The sequence below is a fragment of the Aethalodelphis obliquidens genome, unplaced genomic scaffold (assembly GCF_003676395.1).
Source record: "Aethalodelphis obliquidens isolate GAN/ISIS:26980383/991018 unplaced genomic scaffold, ASM367639v1 scaffold38, whole genome shotgun sequence".
NCBI lineage: Eukaryota > Metazoa > Chordata > Mammalia > Artiodactyla > Delphinidae > Aethalodelphis > Aethalodelphis obliquidens.
In genome coordinates, this window is record NW_020837982.1 from 3,141,900 (window position 1) to 3,156,317 (window position 14,418).

Consider the following 14,418-nt stretch of genomic DNA (forward strand, 5'->3'; position numbering starts at 1 on the left):
ACACACACACACACACACACACACACACACACACACACACACACACAGAGCAACCTTGAGATTTCCAATGGGCACCAAAGACATTTCAAGTTGCAACAAACAAAACTATTTAAGGAATGAACTCCTGATTAAGGAGACTGGACAACTCAAGACAAAATGGCCTTTCTGTGGTTGAAGAGTGTCTTGACAGCTCTTCCCTGATTAAAGAAAAAAGCTCAAAGACAAAACACTCGGTGCTATTTATCTTCAAGGACACTCCTGGCATAAAGACCTGCTGGGTGAGGTTGAGGCTGCCCCACCGGCAGCCCTCCTTCCCCAAACAAAGCTTCTAGCAACATTCCCTGCTCTGCATCTGAGCATGAAAACAGTAGCGACCACCAGAACGCAGATGCTTCCAACATACCTGGTAGTGTTAACGTGGGGCTATGTAAGAAAAGATTATTTTATGTTCTCACCCAATTCCTTTAGCGTTTTACATTTTACCACTGTTTTCCAATAGTCGCATTTCGGAGGCACTAAAATGCTATGATGCCTATTAGTTCGGAAAAGAGGGAGTGGCTTTTGGCATCGGTGCACTGACTTTGGACAGAACATTCGGCAAGTTACAATTTCTAACTATACAATCCTTCACTCACGAAAGACGGAACCGGCCCAGCTGTCCATGCCTTTGGCTGCTAGTGTAATTGTAGGGATGGGCTGCCACCTGTCACTCACACCCCCAGGACCCCTTGGGGGGTCCAAGCCATGGATTTGTGATTGTGAAAAGTGGAACTTTTTCCCTCTGTGAAAAGTAAATGGGTTTTCAACAGCCAGCAAGAGCAGCCCTGTAGCTTCCTGGGGCTATAACACCCACCCAACTCCCTTCCATACAGCAGCAGGAACCCCCAGGTCCAGCATGGAGTCAGAACCTTCAAAGTCAAAGAGCTGGATGCTAGAACATTGAGGTTTAAAGCAGGGGCTCTGGCCCAAACTGCTTGGGCTCAAATCCCAGCTCTGGAACTTCAGAACGTGTGACTTTGAGCAAGTTACATCTCCTCCACAGGCTTTGGTTTCCTTATCTGTACAGTGTGGGGAGGATAATAATGGTACCAGTCCCATAGAGTCATGGTGAGCCTTACATAAGGCAGAGCCCAGAACATACCTAGCGCTCAGTAAATGTCAGCTTCAATACAGTGGTCCAGTGAAGCCCATTAAGAAAATTCCTTGACCCTGAAAAGCTCATAAGTCAACAACCGAGTTGAAAGCTTAAGGACCTTGGACCTCCTAGTGACAAAGCACTTCTGCAGAGGTTCTATTTATACAACACACAGAGCAGCAAACCCCTGACTGGGTTCTCGGTCCTGCTGTACATTAGAATTGCCTTGGGAGCTTTTAAAGAACATGGGTATCCGCTCCCTCCACACTTCCCGAGAAGCTGATGCCCCCAGCCCAGGGGACCCTGGCACCAGTATTTTGCAAAGTCCTTAATGGCGACCACTGTGCAGCCAGGGTAGAGGATCACAGCCCCAGAAGTTAAGGGTCTCTTTCATAGACTCAAGGCCCCTTCCAGCTCAGACACTGCAGGTCAGAGCAGAGGGGACGTGGCATCACCAGGAGCCACTCTTTCTGCCATGGGGAGGGGGTGTCCCAGGTTACTTCTGTGGCTCACTTCGTGCAGTAAAGTGCCACGTGGGGCTGCACCATGAAAGCCACACTCCCCTCGCAGCCCATAAAACAGCAAATCCATTCCCTTGGCCATGCTGCCTTACAATCCCTTTGTGCATTTTTATTTTAAAGATATAAAAGGACCTAAATTAATAGCCATATATTTTATGAAACTCAGCAATATAGATCCCCACAGAGTGTAGTGCAAAGAGCTCTCTCCAAGTCAGGCGGCCTAAATTCTAGCTGGGACTGAACTCTAGCTGTCGCTGGGCTTCCCGGCTCACACTTGCAGGTGGAGGGCTTGGCTAGGTGGTCTCTGAGGTCCTTTCTATCTCAAACATTTCATAGTAAAAGGTTTTGTATATCAACTCATTACTTTGTGCCAGGACGCTGTTCCAAACTTATTTAATCCTCACAACAATCTTATGAGCCAGGTTTTATCACGACCCTGCTTTGACCTGTGAGGAAGTTGAGGCACATGGAGGGTAAATAGATTTCCCAAGGATACAGGACCAGTTACTGGTGGAGAAGGATTCAAACTCAAACGTTTAGATACCCAACCCACACTTTCAACCATTACTGCCATGCCTCTTTGTCTTATGGTTTTGAGAACGTGTCCAGGGTCTTTCCCCTGAAAAACTATGCTTTAGCCCTCACTCCATTGCAAACCTGGGAAGGAAAGGGGTCTGGGGTCCGAGGGAAAGGGCAGGAGACAGGAGAGCTCAGGGGAGGGGGAGGCAGCGATGCTGCAGGAAGCGAGACTTACTCTTTGAAGGAGCCATAATACTGGTTGACAAATTCAATAGCTTGAGGTAGAAGCTCGTCTGGGAGGGTAGGCTTGTCCCTGGGTCCTATGGTCAAACTTTTGGGGTTCATGATGGCTCCCAGGCAAGACCTGGACTTGCAAGCCAGATCCTGGAAAGAGAGAGGTGACGGTGAGGCTGGCTGCCTGGCCCCTCAGCACAGGCGTTGATGGCCATCCTCCTCCAGGGCCAGCTGTCCTGGCCACTTCCTTCCACTCTGGCTGCTCCAGTTCCCTGCCACCCCTCTCCACCTCTGTGGCACCTCCTCCTTGGGGTCTACCAGGCTTTCCCCTGACTCATATCTCCTCTCCTCTACTGGCTGAACCCCAGTGGCTATGGGCTGGGCTGCTTCCACCACCCTGGGCTCAGTCTCTGGCCCTGCCCCCAAGCCAGTCCCAGACCCAAAGTCAACAGCTCGATCCCTGGGAAGATCTCAACTACCTTCTCATTTAAAGAGGCTGATATGACTCCTGGGGACAAACTATTGCTGTTCACCCAAAATGAATTGAGAAGGTGCAAATCCCAAAGCCAGGGGATGGCACAGAAAAACTACTGAAAGAAAATACACCCAAAGGTTAACAGTGGTCATTTCTGGAAGGTGTGGGAAATGACCCTGCTTTCATGGCCTTGAAATTTTCAATTCTTTCCCACTTTACAATCACAGAATACATTCTAAAGTTAGAATAAGAAACTTAGAAGATAATAAGTAGTCCAACTACTCACTGGAGGCTTGAACCCCTTTCCCACCTCCCTATCAAATAGCACTTGAATCCTTCTAGCGATAGGGAGCTCACTACGGGACTGGGCTGGATAGTTCAGTCCAGCTTTGGACAGTTCTGGTAGAAAATTCTCCCTAATACAATGCTGAAATCTGTCTCTCTGAGAAAGAAATCATTTGTTCCTGTAATTGCTTATCTCACCTTCTGGATTATCCATCCCCCATCGGGGAGTTAACAGGGAGTTAGCATCATATATTTCCCACTGTAATTTGTGAGAAACAAGCGTCTCTGTTCCCAGTACCCTTTGCCCAAGCTGATGCATGTCTGGTTTGCCCAAGGGGACATCTGTTTGATCCATTGAGGGCCTTGATGGCTTCGCTGACTTGGGACAAAAGTGGTTCTCCCAGAAGCCCCAGACTTCTCACCCCTTTGGCCTTGTGGTGAAGTGTGTCTTGGAAAGTCATCCCGCTGCCCCAGTTTTTGATCCTCAGGTGCCGTGGGCAGGCCGATGGGGGTGCAGCCGGCTTGACCAGGGATTCTGGAGACTGCTAAGAGGGAGCGAAACAACAGGGATTTCCAAATGCCTCCAACCCCAGGGCTCCATGGGTCTTTCCCAGGCCCTAGGCCCTGCTTGGGCTCTGGGTGGCTGAGGAGCTGTGGGTGGGTACACAGGTCCCAGTGTCGGTCCACATCCCTCCTCCCTTTCCGGCAGCCTGGCCACCTGGGCCAGCGACTGCTAAGAGCTCCAGGTGCCTGGGCCACTGGCCAGGCTTCTCTCCTCATCCAAGAGCCTGCCAAATGCTCCCTCGGGGGCACTGCAACAGGAGGGACTAAGGTTAGAAGTGACAGGGATTACTGTCACAGCCACTGCTCCTGAGAACAGAAATCAGGACAGGGAGAATGTATCACTGCCTTCCCTGAAGGCATTTAGGAATATGAAAGCCAGTTCTCTGCCCACCTCTCTGGAACACTGAGGGCCAGAGCACTTAGGGAAGGTGGAACCAGTGGGCCAGGGGCTGGGGCTGGGGCTGGGCTGGAGGCTCAGCTGCTGAGTTCAGGATTATTTCTGAGCATCTCACTCTGGCCCCATGAGTGGTCTGCCCTCTCCCAGGCCTGCCAACCCACACAGGCAAGTCACCCAGGTGCCTGCGCACCGGGGGGGCCACCACTCCCGGTCACCATGGTTCATCCCGCTCTCCCAAAGCTCTTCCTCGTCCCCACCTGTGTCCCCGGGTCTCTACTCACTGCCCCAGACCTCAGCTTCCACCAGGCTGCTGTGCCTGGGCGAGCGGGGAAGGGGCTTCCCACACCCAAGTGACTCACTGACCTTTGCTGTCCCCGTGAGGGGCTGGGGAGACTCATTCCGGTGCTTGCTGAGGTTGTGACATTTGGGGTCATCCTGTGTCACTGGACTGCAAAAGGAAACAGCTATCATGAGATGGAGTATCTGAAGGCAGAGACGGATCTCAGAGTTCCCTCTGCCAGCCCCTCATTGGGCGGGGGGGGGGGGGGGGGGGTCTAGAGGGTGGGAGTGAACGTCAGCATTTCCAGTCAATGTGGTGAGGGAGGCAGCTGGCCCATCCAGTCTCTGCACCATCACCACCCTCCCTCCTCCTTTTCTTCCCTTGCCTGCCCCCTACAAAGCCAAAAAGTCAGGAGGGGAGCTGAACCAAAGTGAACGGCCCAAAGGGTGACCCACAGAAGCTCTGCGAAGATGCCCCCTTCCAAAGCCGAGTACAAACATGGTATAGGGCTAAGCTGGCAGAGAATGGCTCCTTCAACCCTGTCCTCCCAGGCCAGCAGTACTGTCCACCAGCCACTCCCTCTTTGGGACTTAACACTTTTTTATTTAAAGCACTTGATTTATCTTGGTTTGTCTATTTATTCTAAATTTTTATTATGGAAAATGTTAAACATACACAATTAGAGACAAGGGTGTAATCAACCCCCATGAGCCTTTCACCCAGATTCAACCCAATCGAACAATTATCAACCCACGGTCACTTTTATTTCAACGTTACTCTCCCAGCCCCCACTCTCATTTTAAAGCCAGTCTGAGACCTCACGTCATGCCTAAATATCTCAGTATTTCTGGAAGAGAAGAACGCTTTTTAAAAATATATTGGTCTATTTGTTTGACAACAACAGATTAAAAGAATCCAGCCTATCCTTTGAAGAAGAAGCCCTAATAGTCTGAAGTCATTCAGAAACCATTGGTTCTGGTTTGGGATTTCAGGTTCGCTCTCCCAGTAAATGCTACAGAGAACAGAAGACACATGAGCATCCATCCAAGAGTCACACCCCACACATGCCTCCTCCTGGGGCATCTCAGTAAGAAAGCTTCTTGGGTCCCATGTTCTTTGCAGTATTTTCTGGGGTAGGTACACATCCAAAGGGAAAGGCGGTTAGAGAGTCCTACAAAGGTCGCTCATTTTCCACCTTACACACACCTGTGATGTCGGAAAATAACGAATAAGCGTGTGTTGCTTTTGTTATTGGAAAAAGTAATGACCATTTATATTCGTATTATATAATTAACTACATACGTTATATAGTTGCATTATATAACTATAAAGAGATAGTGTCTCTTTAAGAGAAAGTAACTATGTATCAGAAAGCAACTTCTATCTGAATCAAGTGATTCAGCGGCCCTGTGAAGCCCCCTCCATGTGACTGGCCGTCATCACCCCTCTGGTCTGGTCTGGTGTGCCCCACCAGAGAAAAGCCAACATAGGGTCATCTGGACATTCAGAGCAGGTAAGCCATGGCTGAGCAGTCATCATGGGGCTGCCTAAGGGGGAAGATGCTTTGAGGCTGGGGTCCTCAGGGAGGCAATGCTTTACTGCCCTTCTCAATCTTTTACCATCACCCTTCACCCCCAAGCCCCACCATTCTTATTCATGTTTCCTCTCATTTACTTCTGGCCATAGAACTGGAGAATTTGAGAAGCTTACCAGTCCACAGTAACTTTTAGATTGAGAAACAATGTCTTTGTTCACTTAGCGTAACTATTGCTCCCAGATATTAAAAAGCTACCTAAAAATCCACTCTACAGATGGGCCATAGTGAGCCTGACCCCACCGCTTAGGGCTGGATATTTAGATTGTGTCCAGTTTCTCCAGTATTATAAATAATGCCTCAAACCGTATACATGGTCTGATGCCGGCTCCGTGCGTGCGTGCGTGCGTGTGTGTGTGTGTGTGTGTGTGTGTGTTCAAAAGCATAGGAAAACACCTGGGGGAAATGCTAGCAGATATTAACAGTGACTAGCATTAATTGATAAGATCACAGATGATTTGAATTTTCTTTATCTTTGTCTGCATTTTCCAACTTTTTTTCAGTGACCATGAATTCCTTTCATAATTGGGAAATTTTTTTCAATTTGAAAATATGAACGCAAAGCTATGCACACAGTCCTCTCTCCCCTACTGATTTCTTTGGGTTAGCTGCTGGAAGATAGGGTGCCCAGAAGCCCAGTGAGCATATTAAGGTTCTGGCCAAATTATTGCATTGCCAAATTATTACATCATCCATCCAGACACGTGCAATTTGGCTAAACCCACAGTTGTGCTTGGTCCTGCTTGGTCCTCCACGGCAACAGGGACCCTTAAGGACCTGCCATCAAAAGGAGAGCTGGAGCGTGGCTCTTGCTGAGACCCAGCACTGTCCACAAGCGCTTGAGGGAGAGGACGCTGAGGTCAGAGCTGCAGTCCGTGGCTCGTTTGGGGACTGATTCCCCTGCTGTTCGCACTCCACCACATGCTCCCACCTCTCCATACACCACGGGTCGGGGGCAAGGAGGCGCTCTGGAAAATGGATCTTATCTGTAAATCAAGAACCTCTTTGCTCTCTTAACCCTATCTATCCTAAAGGGTGTTGCAGCCCCAGGGCTGAAAAATCCAGAAAGCTCCCAAGTGCTGAAACGTCCACAGTTCCTACTCCAGCCCGTACAGGCGCCTCTGAGGGGTGCATGTGGGGCTTCTCTGGGTCTTTGTGGCTACTGAGTTGCAACCCCTTAAGCGTTCTAAACCAGGAAAACCCTTTAAGTAAATCCTCATCGGAATCCTACAGAGAGAACATTCCAATCCTCATATTTCCCCCGGAAACCCGAGGCTCAGAGAGGGGCAGTGCGCGCCGGGGTTCGAGCCGGGGCCCCGCGCGGTGCCGCCCGCCTCCCTCCCAGGGCGGATCCTGGCCCGGCGCAGTACCTGGCTCGGCGGGGGCCGCAGGCTGGCTGCGGCCGGAGGATCCTGCGAAGGAGCCGGCAGAGTCGGGGCCGGGCAGCCTCGCACGCCGCGCCCAGCCCCTCGCGCATGGCCCCGGCGTGAGCGCAGCTCGGAGGGCGCTCTGCGCCCTGCCGCGCGGCCCCTTTATCGCCGCCGGACCAAGCAGCCCCCTCCCCGGGGCGGAGCGAGCCGGAGAAGCGGCCCAACTCGGCTTCACCCCGAGGCTGGACCCCGGCCAGAGTGTCCGCTCCGCAGGCGGCCGCCGCGTCCCGCGCCTCCGCTCCAGCTGGCGTCCGCAGCGAAGTCTGTCTTCTGGATGCCACTGGACTTTCTCTGGGCTGAGACCCCGGGGCAGGTATGGCCGGCCTTGGGTTTGTTATTCCCCATGAAAAAACAGTAATGTTCGTAATAATAACTCCTACTGTACAGTGCTTTATGGTTTATGAAGCAAGCTCTCCTGTCATTTCATCTACCCCTTACTAACTCCAGTCGAGAAGGCACTTCGATATTGTTATCCCCACTTGACCGAGAAGGACCCAGACAGAGGTCCAGAGAAGTCAAGGATCTTGCTGGAGACCACACAGCAGCCCCAGGGCCACAGCCCAAGCTCTCTCACCTGACAGGGATGCCCTAGGAAGTGTTATTTCTTTCCTGCATGTTCAGTGCAATTCCAGGAAAGAAGCCCCAAGAAAGGTCGCAGCTGGGGGGTGACTTTCAGTGGGAGACCGGGTGGCTGGGCAGTTGGACCAGGAGCCCCCTCAGGTCCCTTCAGGCTCCTGGTCCGTATTACTTGGAAGGCATAGGGCCACTGACCTTGCTCCATCTGTACATTGCTTCTTACACTGGGAGCAGGGTAACTCCTAGGGTCCAGATGGGGACAGGGCAGCAGCCCTGACCCCAGAGTACAAGGAGCCCTCCTGCACATACTCCAGCATATTTAATCCTAAACCCAAATTAACATGGAATGAAAGAGGGTACATATTTATTCTGAGCCAACTGCAACCCAGCTTGACTTTGTCCCAAATTCCATTTACCTTCACCTAGCTGTTCCCAACATTTCCCTTTGTCTGTAAAGCACAGACACATGCCCCATGTTCACTCCCTAATCATTTGTTTACACAAAATATGGAACAATTACTCCCATATAAAGTTCTTGGTCTTATTACACCTGAATGGATTTTTAAATTACTTTTCAAGATCAAAACATATTAATTGGCTCCCACTGCTTTCAGGATAAAATCCCCTTTGTGCTGCTGCTTCCTCTTCCAGTAATATCCTCCCCCCCCCCCCAACCCCATCCCACTGTGGGTGCAGTCCAGCTGGGCCTACCTCCTCTCTAAAGCCCTCTCCCCACCCCTGCTCCCCCCCTACACACACTACAGCCAGGCCAGGCCCCCTGCAGCATCCCCAGAATAGATCCCAGTGCCTCCAAATTCTCCTGTAAACTCCTGTCTACCTCTCTGTACCACCCCAACCTCACTCCCAATTTTTGTGTATTCCTCCCCAAACCAGTGAGGAAGGTATCATTTCCCCATTCCCTCCCTGACAGGGGGACCTGGATCTCTTTTCTCTGTACCTTTCTCAGCCCAGCACACAGCAGGCCCTCAGAGAGAGTCCATAGAGTGTAGAGGTTATGAGTTTAGACTTGGTTCAAACCTCAGCTCTACCACTTTCCAGATGTTGACCTCGAGTAAGTCACTCAACCTTATAAAATAAAGCTAATAACAGTTCCTGCCTCATTACTGACACAGTAGTAAGAACTTTATAAACATTATCTGTTCTTTATAGCTGCTGTTTATGCAATGAATAAGTGGATCGATTTATTATTTACTTAATTGATAATAGAAGGGCTTCACCGACAGCCCCATGACCCCCAGCACAGTGCCAGAGGAGTGGCCCTCAGCAAATCATTGTTAATGGGCTGGAACATGCCTAGGACTAAAAGCAGGGCATCCAGTGTAGTGGTCATCAGTCAGGCTGCCCGGGTTTGACTCCTGGCTCTGTCATTTGCTAACTGTGAGATCTCAAAAATTACTTAAACTTTCTAGCCCTCAGCGTCCTCATTGCTACAGTAGGAGGATAACAAAAGTTCCTTCCTCACTGATTGCTGGGAGGACTGTTAAATAAATTGACGTGTGATATTTTCTCTCAGTCACCTCTCATATCTGATTTGAGCACTTCTGCCAGCCCAGCCCAGCTTAAAAATTTGGGGTAAGTCAGCTGGTTTGTCTCAGGTCAACCTACAGCTCAGGTGTCCTGAATGGTCCCAAAGCACAAGACGGTGCTAGTAAAGGGTCTGGAATTCAAAGCTGAAGGCTGTAGGCCACCCTGTAAGGGTTAGGGGAGGAGGGGGATTCAGGATGGTCTTGAAAGATAGGGGATGGATTGGGTCTGGATGAATCAAAGGAGGAATGGGCCGTGTACAGGCACTGGGAAACAGAGGAAGGCTGGGCTGGGCAGGTGGGATGGACCTTCTGTCTGGGAAGGGTGATCGTACAGAACCCTGCAGTCAAGCCTCAGTGTAGTGATGGGCAATGGAGAGCCACTGCAGACTCTAGAGCAGGAGCATGACCTGCTAGAAGTCAAGTTGGGGTGAGAGAGGTCAGAACCAGTGTGGGGGCTGCAGTTGGGGGAGGCCAGTCGGCCGGGGCTGCAGTCATGAGGTGAAGAGAAGGAAGGGATGACCAAGAAGAGTCAAAGCAGATTCCTGGGGTTCAGGCCCTCCAGAGACCCCAGGAGGAGCGATGAAACTGCTGTCAGTCTGCAGCATTTGAGTCTGCAGTGCCGGGAGGGCATCTAGAGGCCATCCAACCCTGCGTTCTCATCTGTTGGTCTCTTGGCCACCTTGGCCACCACAGCCCAGACCGCCTGGTTTCAAACGTTCTCTCCTCTAGTTCAACCCACACGCTATACCTCGACAATCTTGCTAAATAATCTACAATGGCTCCCCGTGGCCAAGCAGAGAAAATCCAAACCCCCTGCTCTGCGTTCAACCCCCCGGGCTCCAGCCTGGCCTCTCCTATCCCAGCCCCCAAGCCCCACCCCAGGCCCCAGCACAGTCATGCTTGCTTCTGTCTCTGAGACTTTGCCCACCCTGCCCCCTTCCTGGAACGTCTTCGCTACTTCTCTTCACCTCCCCACATTCTACCCACCCTTCCAAGTCCACACGGAGCCGCTCACTCCTGTGAAGCTCCTAGAGGCGGCTCTGTTTGATGTTGGCGTCGCTCAACCTCGTCCTACTGCCAATAGCAATAACAACACTGATGACTGCAACAAGTACCGTTTATGGGGCGCCGACTCCCAGGGCTATTAAGTAGTAAAGCCTCCTGCTTATCCCCGAGCCCATGCGCTTACGTGCGCTGCTCTTCTGGGTTGCCCAGCTGCCCGCCTGCAAGGGGCGCCCTGCCCACTGTAGTCCAGGGGAAAGGCTCCTCTGGGGCCGTGGGGCTGGGAGGCTGTGTGGTGGCCCTGTGTGGCCTGGGGCTTTGGTTTGATTCTTTTTGTGGTGTTATCACAGGTGGACTTGTCTTCCCACTGGAGTAAGCCTCAACCTCGAGACCAAGGCCATGAACTCTCCTAGCTCTGGAAGCCTGTCCACTGATTGGCAGGCTGGCCAAGGAATTCTCTCGGTTCTACTGCAGGCTTGCTTCTCCTACAAAGTGCAAGGGGGTGGAAGAAATTCTAACTCTGTAATTACCAGTCAGGTAACTTTGGGGGAAGTCACACCACTCTCACTTAAAGCTTCTGTTTCCTTAACTGTAAAATGAGACAATAACTTGTACTTCACAGAGCCCCAGTGAAGGTCAGTTGAGCAGCAAAACCTGTGAAGTGCCCTAGATGGCCCTGGCCCAAAGTGAGTGTTTGGTTACAATAAACCTTGCGTTTATTGAGCACCTGCTCTGCGTGGGCACACTGCTAATTGCTCTATGTGCCCACTCTCATTTCATCCTCAAAATGCTACAAGATGGGTTACATTGGTTCCCCAGACTGCAGATGAGAACATCTGAGGCTCAGAGAGGTTCCCCTGCCCTAGGTCACAGAGCCAGCGAGAGATAGCTCAGAGCCAATGAGTGAGGCCCAGCACAGGGTTTGGGTACAGTTTATCTAAATTCCTGGCACCCTTCACCAGGTTGATGTTCAGAATATCTAACCACCAGTGAGGCATGTGCACTGGTGAATCAGAAGGGACGTTGAGGGACTTCCCTAATGATCCAATGTGCAGGTTTGATCCCTGGTCGGGGAGTTAAGATCCCACATGCCTCACGGCCAAAAAACCAAAACGTAAAACAGAAGCAATAAGCAAATTCAATAAAGACTTTTTTAAAAAACTGGTCCACATCAAAAACATATATATTTAAAAAAAAAAAAAAGGGACGTTGGCCAGGATGCCACCTTGGTCCTAACCACTGGACTCTACTGCCTTCCATTCTCAAGGCGGGTATTCCATATCCCCTTCCTATATTCTCCCCACAGGACTGTGCCATGGCCCTTCCTTCTTCACATAGTGTCAGGTGCAGTGAGGCGACCAATAAACAGTGGCCGCATCCAATTCCAATAGGGACGTCCAAGAAGCATCCGGCGAGAACAGACCTCTGGTGAGAAGCCAGGAGCAGAGAGGAATTCTGAGTTGGCAGAGCGGGGAATGGAAACCCAGAGGAGACCAGCAGGAAGTGGCGGCAGGGAAAAGCTTACCTGGAGGGAGGCTGACGGGCTTTGTCTACATTGTTGTTGATATCCATTTCCTCAGTCAAATCAAACTTATAGGATTTGGCCTTGAACAGAAACTGCCAGGGACAGGCCATCTCTGCGGTTTTGCAAAGCACGTCACCTCTCTGGATTTAAACTCAGAGGCTCTTCTCCGTGGGCTGAGGAAGGAGAAGGGGACCGAGGTGGGAGGTTGAGGAAGAGTTTACAGAACTGGGCCTTCTCAGTGTGGTTAGTTTGCTGAAGAATCAGTACAGAGGCTAATGTGAGTCTTGAACAGCCACTTCCTCAGGGCTTTGAAACCTCTGCTCCTATTTCGGTGTGGCATGTGGGGATCCTATGGACTTTAATTCGACAGAGCCATATAACTCCCTAAAGGAAAAACACGTAGCTTCATGAGGACAAAGTACAAACCCTGTGAGCCTTCTGAATGGGACCTGACTGGGCAAACTTCATTGCTGACCCGAGGCAAGGTGGGAAGGAGCCTGCTGGTCATTGAAATATGGGCACCTCTGCCTGTCCCTGCAGGATCTAACTAGCACCTGTCACTGGGGAAAGCATTCAAGTCATAGCTGCCTTAAATCTTTTCAGATTTTGCAGTTGTTGTCAATGCTGTCATCTGCTCCTTTTTTATTATGGGGGAGGCATAATTATTTATGGAGGAAAATGCACTTAATTCTCAATATTTGAGATCATCTCCTTTAAAAAAAAAAAAAAAAAAAAGACCAAAAAAGAAGACATAAGTGCAGGCCCAGGACTGGTCTGGGCTTGTCCCCAGCATGCCTCCTCCATGGAAAACGGCTTTGTGTTGGGGGGCAGTGTGGTGATGATGTGGCCCATGTAAGAATCTTAGGGCCTCCCAAATCTGGGTTCAAATCCTAGCTTTACTAGTTATATGACCTGGGTCAAGTTATTTAAAAGATGCATTTCTTCTTCCATAAAAGGGGCTTAATAACAGTTATCTTAACAAAATTTATTTGGGAGGGAAAAGGTGCATGTTATAAGGACTGGACAGTATCATCGATATAAAAAAGAATTCTCAGTAGATTACTCCCCACTCTCCAAAAAGTTTTGCCTTGAAACGTAGCAACTACAGCAAATTTTGCAGAAAAAAAAAAATCGAACAAGATGCCCTGTTCAAATGGCCGAACCTCATGTTGGCGTTTCTTAGATTTTCTACCAATTTATCTCTGTAGGCAGAAAAGTCCCCCAGTTTTCTGAGCCTTCCCAAACAGGAAGAAGCAAAACCCTCTCAAAACAGCAGCTTCCCCAGAAATGAAGACAACTCACCTTGCAGCTGGCTGTGCTGCCTCTGCAGGGTACTGACAAGCAAACTTGGGGGGACCTTCACCTTGAGAACTTCGGAACCGTCTGTAACTGCCCAGTTCCCTCACCAAGGGTGGCTGAGAGGTTTTAAACCAGCAATGCTGAATTCCCTGGGGCCAGAGAGCCTCAGTCTTCAACTCGCTGCAAAGTTATGATTATACTGCAGCTAAGAAGTATTTATACCCAACCCATGGCATCCAGGGAGCCGTTTTTGCATAGAAGTCTCTTTTTTTTTTGTTTCCAAAGGGAGTGTCCCCAGCTGGGTGTACAGTTAGCTAATTTATGACTGGGAATCCTGGCCTATGAATGACTTCATGCTGCTGTTACATCACTCCGTGTGGTGCATCCTCAGTAAATGCACCTCTTCCTGGTCCAGGGTCCAAGGCAGCGGCTCACCAGCAGGGTGGTGGGTCCAATAAAGGAGTCATCGTGGAGCCAGGTTTTATTTAGCTAAACCATGTTGTCTCACTTTCAGAGTCTGGGGGATTTTTTTTTTTTCCTCAGTAGGAGTGCTCTGGTTAATTTCTGTCCAGACTCTCAATTTTCCAGTTCATGGCAGAAGTCCATGAAGCTGAGAAATATTGACAATATGGAACACACTGGAAAATGCCCAGGTTACAGAAGGCCAGTGATGCTGGGTCATGTAGTGTTCCCAACAGGTCCCTGAATCATTCAGCTTGAGGTTTGTGGAAGGGAAGGAAAGCCCTTGGCACAGAGAGACCTCTCAGATGTTGGTGTCACTAATTTCTCACACTACAGCTCTGAGTAAACTAGGGGAGCATGGCAGGCAGAGTTATTTTCTACAGGGGAAAAAAATCCTTTCTTATAACAGAAATTGCATTTTAACTTCTTTATCCTTTCTTATAATTCCATTTATTATAGTGCCTCGAATACAGTATTCCTATATGGGATGAATTGTTCCATTATAAAAGTAAAATAACAACTATGTTAGGTAAGAGTCAAAAATGGAGGGAAAAAAAACCCACCCTTGATCTC

At 50.0% G+C, this 14,418-nt stretch overlaps 1 protein-coding gene across 1 annotated transcript in view; it reads right to left on the minus strand.

Moving 5' to 3' along the window:
* The window catches only part of NOS2 (nitric oxide synthase 2), a 39,071-nt gene extending 25,456 nt beyond the window's left edge, over window positions 1-13,615 (minus strand). Inside the window, 5 exon segments of the mRNA XM_027130379.1 lie at window positions 2,411-2,559; window positions 3,592-3,714; window positions 4,494-4,578; window positions 12,085-12,257; window positions 13,387-13,615. Of these exon segments, the coding sequence (XP_026986180.1) occupies window positions 2,411-2,559; window positions 3,592-3,714; window positions 4,494-4,578; window positions 12,085-12,194 (467 nt within the window). The 5' untranslated portion in view covers window positions 12,195-12,257; window positions 13,387-13,615.
* Between the last annotated feature and the right edge of the window lie 803 nt (window positions 13,616-14,418).